This window comes from Parasteatoda tepidariorum, chromosome 1 (assembly GCF_982258835.1).
Source record: "Parasteatoda tepidariorum strain Cologne lab strain chromosome 1, Ptep-v5.0, whole genome shotgun sequence".
Classification (NCBI taxonomy): domain Eukaryota; kingdom Metazoa; phylum Arthropoda; class Arachnida; order Araneae; family Theridiidae; genus Parasteatoda; species Parasteatoda tepidariorum.
The window spans coordinates 61,538,496-61,560,280 of NC_141755.1; the positions used below are offsets into that span (position 1 = coordinate 61,538,496).

The window sequence follows — 21,785 nt, forward strand, 5'->3', positions numbered from 1 at the left end:
TTTACAGAAACTGTGAAAACTAATTTTTCCTATATTTCGTCAAAAGAGGATAAGAATGATATTGCTCCAAGGGACCTACTCAATAATTTTGCTATTTCCAGAATGAAATCTGTTTGATAGTAGCATATTATTCCTTGAAAATTAAAACGAGGGAAAAATTAACTTTTATTATTTATCTAAGCTTATTTCATTTATTTAATGATAGCGGTATTAAGATTAAGGATATGCGTTGGAAGCTCCGTTTATTATTATACGATAAATGCATTAAATCATGTAGCTTGAATAATTTATTTTAAGTAAATTATTTAATAATTTTAAGCAAATAAGGGTGTAAAAATAAACTCGATCGAAATACTCCGAAAGTATACCCTGAAATATATGTAGAATAAACTTCGAAATCGATATATAAAAAATACCTTTTAAAACAACTTCGAGTAGGACGGAAACGCTAACTTGTTTAAAAAAGGTTGTCCTTGTAACTATTTAATTTTGATTCCTGGTGCTAGGGGACATTCCATTTTCACATTCGACTTTTGAAATTTCAATTGTAAACGGAATTTTTTTATGACCTTAAATTAAAATGTTAAGGCATGCAGCAAAAAAAAATTTTTTTTTTTTTACTGTATTGATTTTTTTACAAAGTAGTGAATTATTATTTTTTCAATCTAAGAACCTGTGCCTATAACATATGTAAAACTTATTTTAATATCGAGTGAAATAATTTAATATGTTGTGTAACCAAATGGATAATCCCAAGAAACTGAATCGAAAATATAAAAACTTAATTGATTTAAAAAGATAATAGATGATAATAAAAATAGACATGTTTTGAGCGTCCAATAATAAAAGTCACAAGTTATCCAAGCCTGACAAGTCTTGAGAATGGGCGATTATATTTGAAATCTCGAAACATGTCGACTTTTACTTCCGTCTTCATATGTTTTGAAGCCAGTTGAGTTTTTATCGTCAATTATACTGTTTTGCATTTGGGTCTTGATCAGTATTTTGATAAGGATTTTACACTCGTTAAACTAAACAGAAGCATTTTAATATTTTATCAGGATTCATGTGGTCTTTAAAAAGGTAAGAACATCAATATTGTAAAAGTTATATTTAACTTAAAAATTAACATTTTGACACTAGATATTTTGCGTTAATGAAATTAAATATTTTATCTTTTAAGTTTTTGTGCCCCCATTTCAGTATCTTAAGGATCTTACGAGCACTGTTTAAAAAGAGAGCATCAGATATATATATAAGAAAACAAAAATAACCATAGTAGCAGTATTTGGTGGTAAATGTAGCTTATCGTAATTGAAGAATATGCTGTGCGACATTTTATGGTGAATTTGCGAACGTATAAGTTTCAGAATGTATCGAAACATGAGGATGCTATTTGCTAATCATCTTTATCCAAAGAAAACGATGTAACCTAAATATCTAGTAGAATGAAGCGATTTTTTAAACAATGAATCCTACAATATGCAACAAAATATTTCAATATCTTATTCTTAAACATAACATATTTCAATCTTTTTAAAATGCCACTAAACATTCAGTAATTCCTTGAGTTATAGAAAAAAGAACTATCGTAAATTATAGAAAACCTTGTGAATGTGCATTAGAATTATTATACAATCTACATTTTATTTTTCAAGCACTTTTTTTTTCTTCAAACTTTCTTGCCTAGAAGACTCGATTAAAGCTGTAAAAATGATTATCCCTAAAATTTTGTATATAGCTATAATAAGTTATGTTCATTTGATTTTAGTTCAAAATCCTCGAATAAATATAGTAAAAACAGTGTAATCTAAATAATATCAGATAAAAAGTTCAGGTATTTAAATTCTAAAATCTATCATAAATAATTTATAAATCGATTCAAATTTACTTTTCAAAGGAGATTAAAATAATTTTTTTTTTTGCTTTTTGGACAGAAATCCCCTAAAAAAATTGTTTATTGCCTAGAAACTTCGAGGTATTTTCTATTAACAATAAATTAAACCTCTCCGAGCAATCACTGAACATTATTTCAATTTTTTCACTATCAGAGCTTGGTTGCGTAGCAACCTAGTAAAATTAAGCACTCCTCTTTTGAATTAGTCAATGGGTTATCTTAAAATATTTATTTACGCAGGCGACTTTTTTTGGCGGTTTTCTGGACTATCGCCAAATATATAAACCTTTATTGTGGCCCAATTTACCACCCAATTTTTTTAAAATCTTGTCTACCCCCCCCCCCTAATTCAAGTGTCTAGATTCCAAAAATGTAAAAAAAATTATATGTTTATTCAGAGAAAGTACGTTTTTGTGTCTGATTTCGTAACTTAATTAATAGTTAGCACTAATTAATTAGCATATTTGAGGTCACCCCAGGAACCATTAAGATTGACACTTAGTTCGTGAAAATCCGATCATTAGAACGAAAGTTATTCAGGGTGATTCGTTTCTTTTTGCGGACTGTACACCAATATCACTAGATTTTTTCATTCCAATTGGGTAAATCAGTAAAGTTATCAGCAAAGTTATTTTAAAGATGCAATATGAAGTAAGAATCAATAATTTAGAATTCATATATACGATAATTTTTAAAGTAAAATTAGTTTGTAAATCAAACTTACGCGTAGCACTGAGAGAAAGTAAAAACAAATTTGAAATGAAATAGGGTTAACAGAATGGAAACAGATAAAAATTTTAGATGGTAAAATCACTTAACTCCTTAACGATCGGTTAATTTTCAAGAAAACGGTCATAAAAATGCCTATTTTTTTTTTAACTTTCGTATTACGTATTTGATTAGTGCTGCAGCTAGTTTAAAATAAACTAACTATCTACAATTACCTTAAAAATATCCTGGTACTGCCATCTGGTGTGTAAAATGAGAAATAAAATTTTTTCCGGGCGAAGGAAATGAATTAGTTTTATTATTTTTGGCGCGTTACTACTAAACACTCCAGCCCGTCATTATCACGGGAGCGAGAAATAGAGGGCGAAACCTCACCCCGTCATTTTCACCAGAGAGAGAAGGAAGGGGTTAATACAGTTCACTGAGATTTAAAAATTGAAGTAAAAGGATGACTTCTTCATTATTGGACGGCTAAAAACATACAAACATATTTTTAATGGCAAAAGTCTTTTTTTTTTCTTTTTTTTTTAATATACAGCAGAGACAAAAATTTTACTAAATCACTTCACCTCATCCATAATTGCAAACAAACTACTGGCGATATTCAAAGCTCGTCAACATCAGTGTTTTAACTACATCATCTGCATGGTGCAAACTTATTCCATTATAAATGCTTTCATTTAAATTACACCCTTTAAATTGTATGTGAAATCTGGATCTCTTGCCAATCTGAAATAATCTTGTTAATCTAAAATTGTTTCTTCACACAATTGTTTTTGGTTGGTCAACATTACACTACAGATTTTACATTGTATTTAAAATTGCAAAGTTGGAAACCTGAGCAATTTAATAACGCTTATCATCCCCTAAAAATAACTGTTAACAACTTTCATTGATAAAAAAGAGTTCAAACTTATGCATGAATGTATAAACTTGAAAATTCGCAAAAAGCAGAGTATATGATTGTTTAGGTTAATATTTATCTAGAACAGAAATCTAAAAGAATTTGCAGATTTCTTCAAAAATACTATAATTATTAATAGAATTACCAAAATATTGAAATATCGAAAAAATCTACTTCTAAACATGCTCATTAGCAAATTTGTATGACTTAGTGTAGGAATGAGCATAATTTTTGAAAGGCATAACTAAATAAAATATTTCAAGAAAACAAATATGATTTTCAGAATTTAGCTTAAGTAATGTCTTAAATATATAATAAAAAACATAATAAGTTTTTATCCAACAATAAAATTACTTTACGTTGAACATTGACTTAAACACTTGTAATATTATTCCAGATATTTTTGATCGATAAAGTTTTGATATTTGAGCCAAAATCTTTGAAGAATTTATTGACTGTTCAAAAAGTGGTTTGACAGTTTTCTTCGATTTCTTTCTCCTCAAAGAGAAGTTTAAAAGAGCATCCATCAAACTCCAGGCTCAAGTTTCTGGTTTCAAGGCTATGAATAGCTTCTACCATAAGATAAAAATAGGCAATTTATCAAAAGTTATTCCAGCGAGGAAAATAAGGAAAATTATCTTACATGGTACATCTCATACATTTTCATTATTTAGGATTGTGTATATTATTATAAAAATGCAAAATCTGGTGAATGATATTGATGTATATCAGAAATATTTTTTTTAGCAAAAAAAATATATAAACTTTTTTTTATTTATCCCCGAGAATTAAGGTTTTCAGATTGAATTGATAGTGACTGTTGCATTGAAAAAAGCTGCAATCATTATTTTTTTACCTATTATTTGCTATTAGTGAATATTGAGCATAGGTGGCTAAATGCTAGTCTCCTAATGAAGTGATCCAGGTTCGAAATACAGCGGTGGCTGGTTTATACATTTTTTGCTCCCAGCTGGTTTGTACAATTGATTATTTTGTTTGCTGGTTTATACAATTTGATCCAAGAGTTCTTTTGTCTTCTTGATTGGGCTCAAAATTACATAACTACAAACTTCATTATTAATAGTCGTAAATTTAGAATTGGGTCGATTGTTCAACGTCGGTTATAAGAATATCAGTGAATGCTACTGATGGGATCAACTTTTGGAAAATATTTATGTAGTATAACAAAGACTTTTAATATTTGTGCATGATAAATATTAAAAGTAGTTGCTATGAGTGAGAAATAATAATTACGCAAAAATGAAAGAAGCAGAATATTCATTTAAACTTTAATTCAATTTTATAATTACGTTTTAACTTCGTCATAAGTTAAACATGTAAGATTTAGATACAGCTGTTGAAAAAAACACTATTTTGAAAAAAAAATTTCGAAATATACATTTTTTTTAAGTTGAAATTTTTTATTTTGTTAAGTTTAAAATTTTTTTTAATATTTATGTTGATAAAAATTATTGCAATGGTCAATCAAGCAAAATTCCACATTTAAAGAAAAAAAAACTGCAAAGGAATCAACGATTTATAAATGAAAAAATCGAACAGGTATAAATTGAAACTTATACATTGATGCAATCAGAATCAGAAAATTACTAAAAGAAAAACTTACATATTAAGTGCTTCTAAAAAAATTTTACCATTTACATATTTTACTAGAATTATTATTTTGCCATTGGTTTTAGATTTTACATTATATATATATATATATATATATATATATATATATATATATATATATATATATATATATATTATATAAAACTCTAATACGTACGTATGCATCAATAAAACCGATGAAATTTCTTTTCTCGCGTTGGCAACAGTTTTCATTTTTAATTGATAGGCTTCGGCGCGCAAGAGCACGTAGTGAGCATCATATGGCTAAACTATATTATATAAAACGCTAATACGTTTTAATTGATAGGCTTCGGCGTGCAAGAGCACGTAGTGAGCATCATATGTCTAATCGGGTGAATTCTCACCGAATTATCAAAAAAAATTCTCACAAAATTATCTTCATCGACAGCGTTCAGTACTATTTCATATTGTTTTACAACACATGGTTTTAGCCCTCTGGTGGGAAAGACTTTAAAACAAAACTTACAACAGTTACTTTTCTCAACAACTGAAATTTAGAATAGTGTGATTAAGAAAAATATGTGAACTGTTTGCAATTTCAAATCAATATTGAAATGCACAGGTTTAGAATTTTCTACAGTGAAAAGTTTTCGGAACTTCAGTGTTCAAAAAAGTATACAAAAGCTAGACGTTAAGAACGTATCCAATGAGCGAGCAAAGCGAGCACCGGATTGCGAAGCAATCCGAAATGAACTGCGAAAGCAGTTCCAGGGGTTAGCGAGAGCCAGCGAGCAGGGGGCGAAGCCTCCTAGTATTATATAAAACGCTAATACGTATGTATCAATAAAATCGATGATATTTCTTTTCTCGCGTTGGCAACAGTTTTCATTTTTAATTGATAGGCTTCGGCGCGCAAGAGCACGTAGTGAGCATCATATGGCTGATCTATATTATATAAAACGCTAATATGTTTTAATTGATAAGCTTCGGTGCGCAAGAACACGTAGTGAGCATAACATATGTCTAATTGGGTGAATTCTCACCGAATTATCAAAAAAATTCTCACAAAATTATCTTCATCGAAGCCGATGCTTTACATCCGGCTTTCAGTACTATTTCATATTGTTTTACAACACATGGTTTTAGCCCTCTGGTGGGAAAGACTTTAAAACAAAACTTACAAAAGTTACTTTTCTCAACAACTGAAATTTAGAATAGTGTGATTAAGAAAAATATGTGAACTGTTTGCAATTTCAAATTAATATTGAAATGCACAGGTTTGGAATTTTCTACCGTTAAAGTTTTCGGAACTTCAGTGTTCAAAAAAGTATACCAAAGCTAGACGTTAAGAACGTATCCAATGCGCGAGCAAAGCGAGCATCGGATTGCGAAGCTATCCGAAATGAACTGCGAAAGCAGTTCCAGGGGTTGGCGAGAGCCAGCGAGCAGGGGGTGAAGCCTCCTAGTATATATATAAATGCGAAGTATTTCACCGAAGATTTGAAAAATCAATAAGAAAAATAATGGTAGAAGACAGAAAGTTTAGTTTACTAGATATATTCATTCCCCGCTGCAATTTTTTTTAAAAATCTTTTGGCAACATATGAAAACTACTACTAATACTACTATACTCTACAATACTACTAGCATGAAAACTTGCAAAGCAAGGTTTTTAAAATAACTACCGTTTGCAAATGGTTAGCAGCGCTGTTAGTCAGTGTATAAAATTAGCTCTCTCCAGCTCAGCAAATTTTGCTTAAAACTTTTAGACAGGCATCACATTAGCCACTGCGACCGTAGATCGTAGATTCTAGTTAAAGATATTTACTTGTGTTCATTCGTTGTTTAAAAAACATTGTTGTTTAAGTAATACTTTTTAAAAAAAGGCATTAGTTCTTTAAAGGAAATAAAAACGAAAAGTACATTGGTATTCAATGCACTTCTAAACACAAACAGCTTTAACCAGAGCCTCTAATAATTACTGAATGGAATAAAAAATATAATTTTGGATTGAATAATCACAAACAAAATTAATAGAATTATTAAGTATACATTACTTAACAAAAAATTTTACAAAAATGTTGGGCCAGTCATAACATTTAAATAGTAAGAGTTCTATGTTCAAAAATTCTAAATTAAGCGTCATTCTAAATTGCCTTTACGTCATGCCTCAGAATTTGCTAGTAAATCGGATATAAATTAAAATTAATCTATTTGTATTATTTACTACACGGCGAAAACGTAAAATTACAGTACTCGATATTAATGACATTTCCAGTAAAAAAAAGAATTTCTGGTTAATAAAACTAAAATATACGATATTTGAAACTTTCATTTTTTAATTTTTTGTTGATATGGCAACAGTTTACCAGAAATTCTCGTTGTCAAAATTATAATTCTTATTACCACACATTTAGTAAAACATACAAATCTGAATAGTAGATTCATGCTCTAAAACATCGTGTCAAAATTACCCAATTTTACCACATTTACTACCAAACAACATTGTAATAAAACCATATTTTATTGTTAATTTTACCAAAATCATTTATGTTACTGATATTTCAAATTTTTGCATACAGCCAGTAACACGGTAAATTTTACCATATTTTGGAAGTTCTGATCATACTTTTTATTTCTGTATACGCATCACGTTCATAATAAAAGGTCATTAATTTTTGTTACCTGTCAAAAACCTCTCACAAACTCCATGATGTATAAAAGCAACTATACATTACCTGATTTAAAATTTTAGCAGAAGGGATTTATCTTTTGAAAGCAAGAATTTTTAACGCAATTTTTTTTATTCTTATACCACATCTGATATACATTTATCAGAATTACCGACTTTCAGGCATACTTCAAATACCTATCCATAATTTGAGGATTTCAATAAGACTGAAAATGCAATTTCGCCTCAGAAGATTGCCAAATACTTAAAATGGATGTTAATTAAATGTCTCAAAAAATTCACATTAAATTACCACCTCAAGAATTTGTGATACACTCCTAATTATCATAGCGTAACTCCAATAATGTTCCGAAACACAATCAAGTATGTTACGCTAAAACTTTCAGAAGTTTCGAAAATGAAATAAATTTCTTCACTTCCTGCTTCAATAATCATTTACCTAACATATTATGCCCTGGATAACGACCATAAAGTAACCCACACACAGTACTTTCTTAGTTCTTTTTAAGATGTATGTCGACTCGCTTCCTTGCGATACATCTCCTAATGGTTTTCAAGGTGATATAAACTCCAGAAACCAATCCATTATGACGTTTATCTTTGCTACAACATTGAAACTGAGAATATATCACAGATCATGAGTTAATTTATGGACTCATTTCTTTTGTGCTTCCTCTTTTAATGAGTTGACGTTCGGAAGAAATCTTACTTCAAATGAGATTTTAAATTAAATGAATTTATTTAAATGAGTAACTTACTCTCAATTTATTTATTTTTGTTAGTCTTTAACGATACATTAATAATGTATGATGAAATATTAGTGGAAGAATTCCCATTATTTGACTAAATACGATTCATTAACAAAGCAACACATTTTCGCGAATGGTATTGGTATAATATTTTAATAAATTAAAGTAAAATTTTATCTCTTGTAAACTTGTAAAAGCATTTGAAATGTACACTTATAAACAATTTGTAGACAAAATTACCAGAATATGGTAAAATTTGCCGGGTTTCTGGATCTATGGGAACACCAAAAATCTCGGTAATTTTAACCAAGATGCTTTGTTAATAATTTTGGTAATATTAACGATGAAATATAATTTTATAATCTGTGTTAAAATTTGGTAAATGTGCTAAAGTTTGGTAATTTTATCATGATACCTTAAAGCCTGGCATTTATTTGGTTAAATTTACTTTTCAGTTTTTTATTTTTTACTGAATGTGTGGTAATAAAAACTATCATTTTGGTGACCAGAATTTTCTGTAAAGCATTACTATAAGGACGGAATAATTACTAAATGATTGTTTTAAATACAGTATATTTTTACGAGGTCTTATGTAATACAAATTAGAGTGCACAAACTTGCTAAGGGTTTAGTAAATTGTCTACAGTTATAAAAAGTAATTCAGAAATGTTATGTTTCAATTTGAAAGCCTGATGAACAGAACGCATAATCTAAATGCTATAAGCACTTCTTTTCCTTCATTAATTTCGATAATTCAACTGGCACATCTTTCAATTAAAAAAAAATATTAGTTTCATTAATTCAGCACACACGTGAAAAAATATTAGAATGTTTGCGATGTCTATTTAATTTTATCATTTAGAAAAGAAGTGAATGCGATAAAATTCCTGAAAGTGTCGCCCTTAATACAAAGTATGAAAAATGACGGTTTTCCTTTCATAAAATAATGAGAAAAATAAAGATTGAAGACACTGTTTGTCCTCATGAATGCTTCTTTTGTTGACTTTGAGTAAAAAGTGAAATAATTTATTCTCTTTATGAGATATAATCTACCTTCCTCTTTCTTTTCACAGTGAATTTATTTATGTATTCATGTGTTAAGTACTTGATTGTAATCACAAAATATACAAGCACTTATAAATATTTAATGGGACTCACAAAACGAGGAAATAAGCTTGAAGTACATTCTTCTTAATTTTTTTTCTAGAACTGAGTTTTTTAGAACTATTCCTATTTATTCTGACGCAATATTAAAATATGCCAATTAAGAGTAAAAGGGTACACTTTTGCACTTAAAAATTATGTAAATCTTTTTGTATTGAAAAATATAAAGAAACTGAATTTCATGATCTTCAAACATTATTCAAATTTTTTTCCAATTTCAGATTCTTGTCTTTATATTGAGTTTTGGAGGAGAGAAAAGAGCTAATTCTGTAAGCAGATTAACCTATTGCTGATGGTGCTTTAAAAAAATGTCATTTAATAATATTACATGGATGAAAATTTACATTAACAACCATTTATTACAATACATAATCGTTTACTTTCAATTTTCCATCAAAAGCACTGCGAAATATGATATTGAAAAGATAATTTTCAAATATAATTTTAAATTTACGTTTATTAATTTGCTTCCTCTAATTTCAGAGTTTGATAGTAAAAAAATATTTTTTGGTTTGAGTTAAAAGAAAAGCAAAAGTTTTATAGGAAAGCATAATGCATTTTTCAATTTTATTAAAATATATGTTAGGCCATAATAAGATTTGGCCATCAGAGAAGGCAATCTTTAACTCATTCACTTGCTTTGAGATCAGTTGAATGGGCTCTTTTAACACATAAATGTTACAATTTAAAATTCTCTGTGGGAAGTGGTTATACTCTATATAAATAGAATAGATGTGATGAGAGAAGTTATGGACATAGTCAACCTTCATCTATGAAAAGGTATCCCAACATAGAATCGAATTAACATGTTTTATATACTTTGAATTGAAATTGTATTTTTGGAGCGGTAGATTCACTGCAGTACTTCTTCACCAGAATTATATCGGTGCTAGAATTTGATGAACGGATACCACTAGTTGATTCATTGTTGTTTTGTGAGAAGCCGGGAGAGTTTTATTAAGATCCCCGTACTTTTAAATACTGATCGTTAAAGCTGTATTAAGCTCACGGTCGTGGTCGCTTCCGTGTTGCTATTAGCAGTCGAGTGTATACAAGCCGACGTTGTTTGTGATCGAGACTGAGTACAACGGCGCGAAGAGATGGATAATGTGGCAGTCACAAGTAGCAAGTCAATTGTTCAATGGGGACTATCCATCGAAGTAAGCGTGTTCAAATCGAATTTAACAGCCTCAAATGTTTGGAAAAAATAGTTTATTTCAAAATCTATACAAAATTTAGTTTTTTTTAATTCAGGACAATATAATAATTTAGGAATTACATAATAAAATTTATTTATTGAAGTTTTTTTATTCATTGCTCATTTTTAACCTGCAGAAATACGTTGGCTTCACACATTCTATTCTTCATTTACTGTATAAAAATCAAATCTAGCGCCAAGATATGAAATGAGAATATAATATATATATCAACATCAATAACATATTTTGGAATTGCAGTTACACCAAGTATTAATTTAGGATTAGCATATATATTTTTACATAATATTTCTGTTGATGTGATGATATATAAGAGACAATTCCATGGAATCTTGAAACTCTAATAAAGGTGCTGTTGTTAAAAATTATTTAACTCTCGGTTAATGAGATACTTGAGAAAATTCACCCCTAACAAGCTGTTTCCATGTTTCGTGTTTGTAATTTAGTTGCTTTAGTAATTCACTGAAATCACGTGAAGCTCCTAGGCACTAACTAAGTTCATTTAAATAATTGCCGAAAGCGGAACCAATATGTGAGTGTTGCTTTAAATTGCCTAGAATTAACCCTAAAGCAAGGAGTGATTATCTGTTGAAATAAAACTTTATTAATGAAGATGATTTATTTCCAAGTGTCTTGACAATATTTAATTAACTTAATATATTTTTATCGTCATATTTATCTCAGATCCACTTGGATGAAGAAATTCGGAAAAAAAAGTTCACAGTAAGAGCACTGAAGGAAGAAAAGCACATAAAAAATATTATCCGAAAAAGAAAGAATTAATTCAAGACCAAGATAAAAACCGACAAAGAAAATATAACAATATTTGCTTTTAAAATTCAATTAACTGATTTGATCCAGGCCATTGAACTCAAATTTAATGAAAGTAAAAAATTATTCGAATGTAATGCGATATTGTTTGCTAAAAAATTAATTAAGATATCATAATTAATTTGAAGCTAACGGGAAAGTTAACGAAAACTTTAATATTTATTTTTCTAGTTTGCCTTCCGTAGTAATATTACATGTACTATGACACAGTGGCGTTTGTCTAAAAATTATATTTACGGGTCTTAATCTCTGGGAACCCTTTAACCGACATGTGGATGCTGTGGGAATTCCTTATTTTATACAATAAATTATCATAACTATTTCAGGAGTTTATCTTGTGGTAGGTTAAAAAAAATGTAGCACACGTAATGAAATCTTTCCCTTGAATACAGTTTCAAAATTATCACTAATTGAAAAAGTATTATTTGTAAACTTCTAACATATCCCAATACAGAAAGCTTAACTGTTTTGGAATCCATTGGAGAATTGCTTGAAGCATCTTAAGAGTTCCAATAATTGAGGAAAAAAAGTGAAATATGTAGCACTTGAATGATTCCTTTCATATTTATACTTTAAATTACTATTAACTAGCTGACCCGGCGAACTTTGTTCCGCCTTAATGTCAATAAATAAGCAGATTTTTTTTTTATTGGAAAAAATACAAAAAAAATTAAATTTCTACATCAATCATTCATAATTATTTCTGTATTTGAGTACATAGGTTGCTCTTCATTTAAGTACCTTGTGATACACGACATTTTTTGTTTTATTATCAGGCGCAAAAACAAACAACGCAGATGGTCTTCCGACCCGTGAACATGCCACGTATAATTGACCATGGGAAAACATGAATGTTCTAGATTTAAACCACAAACTTTTAAGGATTGGCCTTGTGATTTGTTGATGGTCATGGCAAATGCAAGACGTATCGGAAATTGAAGTCTTTTAAATTCAAACGGCATATCGGTTGGGATCATCGGTATCCTCGGAATGAGAACTTCCTCACCTTTGAATTTTCCTATCATTATCGTAGCGTAAATTACATTGTTCATCAATTTTCTAACCACCAAACGCGTACCGTTGCACAGTTTTGGTTGGTTTATGTTTCGAAGCATGATTACTACGGAGCCAACCTTTAGGCGTAAATTGTGCGGTGGTAAGCCAGGCACGTCCAAAGAGTTTAAAAATTCAATTGGATAGTTGGTGGCTTCATCTTCATTTGTGACGCAGTCAATAGATTTGAATGAATGCATTGTTCCAATGATCTTATTTTGAATTATGTAGTTTAGGTCATCTACATCTTTATTCTTAGCCGCTAAAATTGCTCGCTCACTTATCCATTCATAATTTTTGTAGTTAGAAATAATTTCTGGAAATACATTGTTGATAAGTTCGTCTTTTGATGAGACAAAATTACAGAAATTATTTGGAAATGATATTAATCCGCTCGATTCATCGACAGGTACTTGACCATTACCGATAGTCAGCAATTGCTCCGAGAAATCTTCAGCAGATGTATCATTAAGCAATGTAACTCTCATGTTTGTTGTGAGTTGCAGTTTCTTCACATGGCGCCATAGATTTGACGATTTGAGGCAAGCGTTTATTTCGTCGGCAGCCGTAGATCTTGGAATTACTGGCAGTATTTGGCGGAAATCGCCAGAAAGTAAAATCATTGCTCCTCCAAAACATCTCGAGTCATTGCGTAAATCTTTTAATGTTCGGTTAAGTGCTTCTAATGCACGTTTATGCGCCATTGTGCATTCGTCCCAGATGATGATTTTCGATACCGCTAAAACTTTGGCCATTGCTGAGTGTTTTGCAATATTACACGTTGGTTCTTCAATAGTTTGAAGATTTAACGGTAATTTGAATGCTGAATGAGCCGTACGGCATCCTTCTAACAATGTGGCTGCTATTCCAGAAGAAGCAACTGCAACCGCTATGTTAGATCTCGCCCGAACAGTTGCTAAAACTAATGACATGAGGAATGTCTTGCCAGTTCCACCAGGGGCATCTAGGAAATATAAACCACCATATTCATTATCGATTGCCTTCATTAAAGTATCATAAACTTCCTTTTGTTGGTAATTCAACAGGGGTACATTCGTTTGAACTACTAAATCTAATTCCTGGTGATCATATTCACGTTCCCGTTCCAATTCTCGATTAAATGCGTCATTCATTTCACGATATGGTGCTTGCATTCCTAACCTGATTAATAAATTACCGCACATGAGGTAACACATATCTTCGATCAATAGTAAAGCACGATTATGTATCTCCTCATTCATCTCAATATCGTGATTTCTGGAACTGACACGAATTTGATGTAAAATATCTTCTGACATATTATCCTTGTATTTGTGCCACAGGTTACATGGGTTTGATGGAAAACATGTCGAAATTATGATAGCGAATAATGTGCGTATCTGACTTGGAGATGCAGAGATAATAGCTTCAGCGATTGTCGTATCCCAATGACTATCGTTTTCTAATAACTTCAATTCTTCACATGCAGCACGATATGTTGGGAATATTACACCATTAACAGTTCGTAGTGACTCAAATGACGTTGGCCCACGCACATTTACCAGCAACAACCGCAAATAGAAACATTCATTATTCTTTGGATGAACTGTATACATACGACCAAGAGCATCAGTAGAACGCACATCTGGATACCCAGGAACCGCATCGCCTTGCTTCCGTCTTTGAAAATTCTTCGATGAAGCATTCCAAGTATAATAACGTGGCATCTCCGAGTAAAGCAAAGTTCGTGCAAACTGATCGCTTTGGCAGATTGCAAAAAAACTGGTCAATGTAGTTGCTGGAGGTGTTTCAGCACGTTGCGTAGCATTCGAAGTCGTGAAATATACTCGTTGACCATTCTCCAGATGCACCGCCAAATGCGTAACAGTAGGATGACGTTCGTGAATGGGAAATGCGAATATACGCCAAATCGCTTCATTACAGTTCACATAACGACCAACTTGATAGCGTGAAATTTCATCGTTGGTATTCGAGGATTGCAATCCAAAAACCGCCATATCACTGCCTTTCGTGACATATTTGCAAATATATTTTATGGACTTAACTGAATTGCAGTATTCAACGTTGCAATGTGTCTTGAACGATTTAGAAATAAGTGGCGAATATGGAACAATCCAACTGTTGTCGACAACGAAATCCATTCTTTTCACTTTCGTTGTGACAGTTCGACCGTTGTCATCTGGTGATCGACGCCGATACAGCGGATAACCATCATTGCCAGTGACAGTCTCCGCCTTTAATTTCCGTGGATATAGTTTAGAGCACTTTCCATCGACCATGCAAGGTGATTGGGGATTGATGGCACCACAAGGTCCATGAATCATATTAGTAGTAACAACATCATGTAGGTCTGGATCGACTTCATAATCAGGAATCTCAGCACATATGATATCATCTATTTGGTCAGGCTGAATTCTTTCCACTAACCAAATAAGAATGTGTGCGTGCGGCAGGCCTCGCTTTTGCCATTCGATTGAATACATCCAGCATCGAGTATCTCCAAAGACGCGTTGTTTAACAATAAAGTTCATCAGGGACCGAATTTTTTGCCTGAATATACGTGCTGTGATGTCGTGTCTATCACTTGATGTTTGTCCGGGAAGCAGCAATTGAGTAATTTCTATCCATTTTGGATTACAGGTAAAAGTAATAAAGAGATCGGGCCGACCGTAATGACGAACATATGTCATTGCATCTTGTGCATATTCATGCATATGACGTGAACTACCAATGTATGTCGCCGGCAGAATAGTTAATCGACCAATATTAGCTGCATTTCCTTCAGTACTAACTGCATCACGTAAATGGATGTACTCATCAGAACGCAGTTTGGCTTGGTTCAACCTAATGAATGTTAAACGTTCCGTTTCTATTTTTACATACATGTCAACGCAATACTGCTGAAACAATCGACGAAACCGCAGCAAATAGTTGTCAGCATTTTGACGAATCATCAAACGATATGCGTAATAATTCATTGAGCTAACTTTCTTTGTAGTTTCTTCACCTGAAATTAAAAATTTGATAATTAACCATTTCAAAGGCAAACTTTAAAGGCAAACAATACAGACATTAACCATTTTTTTAATAAACATTATTTTAAATCAGTGTCTTTCACAAATAAATGAAATAAATTATGATACTGATACTCACCATTCAATGGATTTTTCATTTTAATATTAAAATAATATCCATCTTCTCCTTGCCAAAACATCAGCGGGTATTGCAATGTGTCATATGATCGATGAGTTTCAGATATTTGTTGCAGTTGCCCAGTATCGCGACGTGTAAGCACAATATCGCGTTTTTCCAATTGTTCACCAACAATCAGGATGGCAACTTCGTCTACTGTTGGAGCATTAAATGTCCTTTCGTGTGTTCCAGATGGTCGTTTATCTGCTTTGATAACAACTTTATAGTCATCACTTGGCATGCGCTCTAAAGCACTTTTAAACAACCTGACCAACGCATGATGTTCATGAAGCAGACACTGCAAGTCTTGAAGAATTGCTCGCTTCATTCCTGCATTGATCTCTAGGCGTCGATCAAGTTGTTCTTCCATGTTGCCCATGAAATATATTTGTAAAAATTTATTCTGTGTATCCTCGAAAGGTAGTAATGATCCAATTCGATGATGAATCTGTCCTTGTATCTACAAAATAAAAACCAGACAGTATTAACTGGGTTATAAACACTTTTTTCGGTGGGAGAGTAGAGTTCAGAATTAGCAAATATACTACATAGGTACCAATAAATAAAGTAAGTTATTCTTTAACTACATTCTATATAAGTACAAAAATAAATACCTTAAATGTCGGATTAAATCCCCGTTCTTCGATAATATCTGCCCAAATGACGTCATCTGGAAACAACCATTGTATTTTTGAGTATTTGCAAGAAAGTGGCGTGATTCTTGTGTTTCGCCACAAAGCAATGAATACAATGGCTCAGGTGGCGGAGTCAACAATGGCAATTTCACTTTACCATTAAGGCAGCATAATCCAGGCGTTTCTCCGGAAAACTTTAATGCACCACAATACTCGCAAACTACGTCCATTTGCCCAATGCAAACGCTAGGATGCAAGCTGTAATCATTGCTGCAATCGTATTGAAACGCTGCTCGATTCAAATCAGCACTTGATAAATATCTTGTTCTGCGTCGCAAATTATCTATTTGTTGACCTCTGTTGTTCGCTCGACGATTCTGCATTGCCAACCGAGCTGTTTCACGGGCTGCTTCACTTTGCTCTCGTGATTGAGAAGCACGAAGTCGAGCCATACTATCGCGGCGCTGTTCACGTGCAATTTCTTGTTCTTCTTCAGTCCTTTCATTTGCAGTATTTCGTATTCTTCTTGCATCACGGCTTTGTCGGGAAAGATTCGATCGTCTTGGTCGCGGCATTATTAATTATTAATGATCCAATTCGATGATGAATCTGTCCTTGTATCTACAAAATAAAAACCAGACAGTATTAACTGGGTTACAAACACTTTTTTCGGTGGGAGAGTAGAGTTCAGAATTAGCAAATATACTACATAGGTACCAATAGATAAAGTAAGTTATTCTTTCGGCGGATATTTTTTCGGCGGAAATCTTTTGGCTATTGCTTTTAGCACTGATTGAAAACCGTCTTCGCCATTAACAGCTTGAGCTTGGCGCCATATAAATTCGATAAGGTATTACGAAAAACCACGTATAGCACGTAGGGTTGCCGTAAGTAGGGTCGCCAAATTTGGCAATTTATGCGAATTTTGGCCTTGTTGCGTTAATACGTAAGTACCTTTAATAGACCCTTTGGACACCATCTATTGATAAATAAATTAAAAATATAGTTGAACTATACGTATTAATTTATGAAGCTATGATATTAGTGCTCAATAAATCGACAAAGCTAAAGTTTTAAATTTTCATTTATACATGTATCATTTCCAATTATGTAAAAAATTTTATCTACTAAAATTTAAAGATTTAGAATATTTACTACTAAGATTTAGTATGTTCTTGCACAGTATTTCGCTTTTTTAGTCTTTTTTAATATTCTAATACACTAACCTAGATAATTTCTATCTCATCTTATTTCATCTTTCGAGAATTTCTATTTTGGCGATGAAGCTGAATTTGAATTTACTTATATATATATATGTAAAACGACATTTCAAACAATACAAAGAGCATTTAAACGAAATGAATTATTTCGTTACTTTAAGGATGTATGAAAGCTGCATAAAAAATGTATGTAAATAACTTTATAAGCGAAATGCAAAACAAAGTGGTACTGTTTAAGTGCACAGTTAAGTCTTATTTACTTAAAGAGCAATACAAGTATTTAATTCGCGTGAGAATTACATATATAAATGAATACGTTCGTTAATTTAAGCAGAGAATATTTATTTTAGAAATTATTTATCATAGCGCGAGAATTTTATTTTTGTTTACTACTTCAATGTAATCACCTAAAAAATCTAATAAATCGTACTAAATAAACATGTAAACATTTGTTTCATAATAATGACCTTATATAGTCGAAAATATATTTACTTATAATTAGCTTTTGTTTTCTCAAGTCAGAAACTTAAACTTCTGAGTTATATATTAATAATAGATATTTAATGGTAGATATTTAATAGTAATAATAGATTAATGGTAATAATAGATATTTAATACCACGTTTTATAGTGACTGACGTTACATGTCAAGTCACACGGGAATGATGTCGAACGGGATAAAAAGTATCCTATGTCCTTCTCCTGGCTCTAAACTACCTCCCTGCCAATTTTCAGCTAAATCGGTTCAGCCGTTCTTGAGTTATAAGTGAAGTAACTAACACGACTTTCTTTTATATATATAGATTACAATGACATTAAATTTTTACTATGTTTTGCATCACGATATTAAAGAAATTCTTTGATGAAGAAATTCCAGTGTTGATTTTTCCTATTTATCCTATCTTACTAATCATAACTTTAAATCATATATCAGTAAAGTATTTTAACTTTTTTTTCAATTTTACATGTAAAAATGTTAAAAAGAGAATCTAGTCAAACTGTTTCTTAAATGCATTCCCCAATTACTGCCTTTTGAGTTTCATTTCAGTCTTTCGTGTTTTAACGTTTCTGTTTAAAAGCCAATTCTAGCCTACTCCATGATCCCATGGTGAAAATGCAGGTAGTTTTTCTGAAAATCTTTACCTGATTTTTCAGTATAATGTGATTGAAATTGATTATTACTAATTACTTTTATTTATATAGATATGTTTGTCTCTGCACTATAAGTCTTTATTGGATTCAAACTAAATATTTGTAACGGTATTTGCTGGGATAGCCTGGTTGGTAAGGCACTGGATCCATCTTCAAGAGGTCGTGGGTTCGATCCTCACCGGCCGAAGACACCCTATGTAGTAAATGGTGACTGAAGCTTGTTAAATCGGTCAGGTCACAGAGCCCTCCATGTTCCCATAACAAATCATACATCTAGGGGTACTGATCAAGGAGTTTCCTTGTGTTCTGGATTGGTATAAAATAGTAAAGCTACGGAGTGTAACATTAGTAGTCGTAAACGTTGGCTGTCCAATGATGATTCTGAAATGAAAAATATAAAATAAAATAAATATTTGCAAGCTCAAATTTAGTGACCTGATTTACCTGATTAAAAGCGACTAAAGGCGATTCTCGGTTAAAGGGAGAGTCAAAAATTACGCAGAGAAAAGCAATTCTGGTAAAAATACTGAATCGTATGGTAATGACATTCTGGTAAAAAAAAATCAATTCTGATATTAAACACCAAAATATACGGTATTTAAACTATTCATTTGGCAATTTATCGGTTCATATGGTGAAAATTTAGGTGAAAATATCATATGTGAAAATATGGTGAAAGTTCTGGTTATTAAAATTAATTCCTTTTATCCTAAACTTAAGAATATAAAACTGAGAGGTAAATTGAATAAATGGATTTTATGCCATGCTCTAAAATATAATAAAATAACAAAATTTCATCACATTTACCAAATTTATCTCATATTATAAGGCCATGTCTTATCGTTAATTTTATGAAAATCATTACGTAAGTGCTTCGGTAAAAATTACCAAGAATTTTTGTGTTCTCATAAAACCAAAAACACATAACATTTACCATATTCCAGCAATTTTCACTATACTCTTTTTCTTAGTGTATAATTTTTTAACGTTTTTTAAAAGACTATTAGCTACTTAATGTTTAGGAATTAAGTTATTTTTATCCCTTCAGCAATTTAAATTGTGTTTAACTAATTTTAATTTTATTACTTTTCTTTGTGTGAAATATAATATATTATTTCATGTGCTAAACAAAACTTTAAAATCTTACAAAGTTTAAAAATGCTACGTTTTTATTTTAAAAATTATAATTTTAAACAACTACGATGCACAAGTTTCTTGGGTTATAAAAATGGAAATAAAATTTAGAGAATTGAAAATCATTAAATTTCATATGAATGCGAGGATCTATAACCAAAATATTTTTGCTCTTAATTCCATGCATCACGTGCCGTATAAACTCTTGAAATTATCCTTAAATTAAGAAAAAAGGCTACAATGTTTTTTCAACTGTTATTTTAAACACTGTTAATGCATGATTTCACGTAGCGTCAAAATCTAAAGAAAATCAGGAAAATAAAAAAACACACTATAACAGAAAAATAAGATGATCTTGAAGTTTATTTTTTTATCCAAATTACAAACATCGCAAAAATACATTTTTTTTACAGGTATGCAAAGACGAGATCGATTTTTAACCATTAAAACCATTCACCAATCCCAAAATTCAATATGTAAGACATTTTGAACTCGAACTATGTTTTTAAAGATGTAACTAAGTGTACTGGAAATGAGTAATAAATGAGAGATTCTGAGATTTTAATGGAAATCGATTGTTTTGAAACACAAATAAATGGGCGAAACAACAACTGATAAGGATTTCTCATATATTACAAAAGAGTCTTATCTTATAGGTATGAATAAGTAAAGAGAGTAGTACTGCCGTAATCACTATTTTTCTTGACACTAATGAGGATATCTGCCATGTGTTGTTAAAGGAAAAATTTTTTTCAAACGCTTGAATTAGACTTGAAGTTGAATATTGTTTGAGATAATTGTAGAATAGAATTGTAAAAATTGGTGTGAGCATTTTTCTGATAAAAATAACGTTAAAAATTTTAATATACATCTATTTTCATATTACTGTACAGTTTTATTTTTAATTACAATCCGATTTTCTAAGGAAAAAATTACTACAGTCTGCTGACGATATTAGTTCATCATCACTCCGTGGCGCGTAGAAATGCATTTTACCCTGATTTGCCCCTCTCGGCCACAGTCATTTTTTGTTTTGTCTTCCTCTTTTTTCGTGTCAGTAATAAGAGACTCCGGTATAGAGGGACACAGGTTCGATCCTCAACCCCGCTAAGACCCACCGAGTACATACGGTATACTTCCAGTGATTGGTCGCTAAGCAGTACCACAGGTGCAGAGATCTGGAGAAAATTGTCTTCCTCTTCAGATCTATGTCTCAATTTAGGAAGAGCCCTCGCAAATGGCATGACTGAGGCTAATCTTCAAGGATGTTTCCCAGACGGTCGCCAATAGCTAATTGTTCAGCTCTAGTTCGACATTAATAAACACCTACCTATCCTCTCTCTCTCTCTCTCTCTCTCTACATATATATATATATATATATATATATATATACTGGGGGGCTAAGCCCCCTATTCGCTGCCGCTTACCAACCCCGAGGATTGCTTCGCAATAATTATTTTTTCTTGTCAGAAAACAGTTTTTCTACTAAAGTTAAAATTATTCACTTAGCATATTTGTACTAAAAGGAATTCTGTTTGCTTACGACTCGCTTTACTCGCTTACGATCTACTTTCCAAGTCCAAATATTACTATCTATTAGTATTATAAACATTTAGATCTCTTG

The 21,785-nt window shown here is 31.4% G+C and overlaps 1 protein-coding gene across 1 annotated transcript in view; it reads right to left on the minus strand.

The window, feature by feature from the left end:
- The window catches only part of LOC147816475 (uncharacterized), a 97,056-nt gene extending 79,825 nt beyond the window's left edge, over window positions 1-17,231 (minus strand). The window contains exons 1-4 of the mRNA XM_087156544.1: window positions 16,814-17,231; window positions 16,636-16,691; window positions 15,983-16,481; window positions 12,652-15,836 (exon numbers count right to left, since the gene is read on the minus strand). Of these exons, the coding sequence (XP_087012670.1) occupies window positions 12,652-15,836; window positions 15,983-16,481; window positions 16,636-16,691; window positions 16,814-17,231 (4,158 nt within the window). The remainder of the gene's footprint in view (window positions 1-12,651; window positions 15,837-15,982; window positions 16,482-16,635; window positions 16,692-16,813) is intronic.
- Between the last annotated feature and the right edge of the window lie 4,554 nt (window positions 17,232-21,785).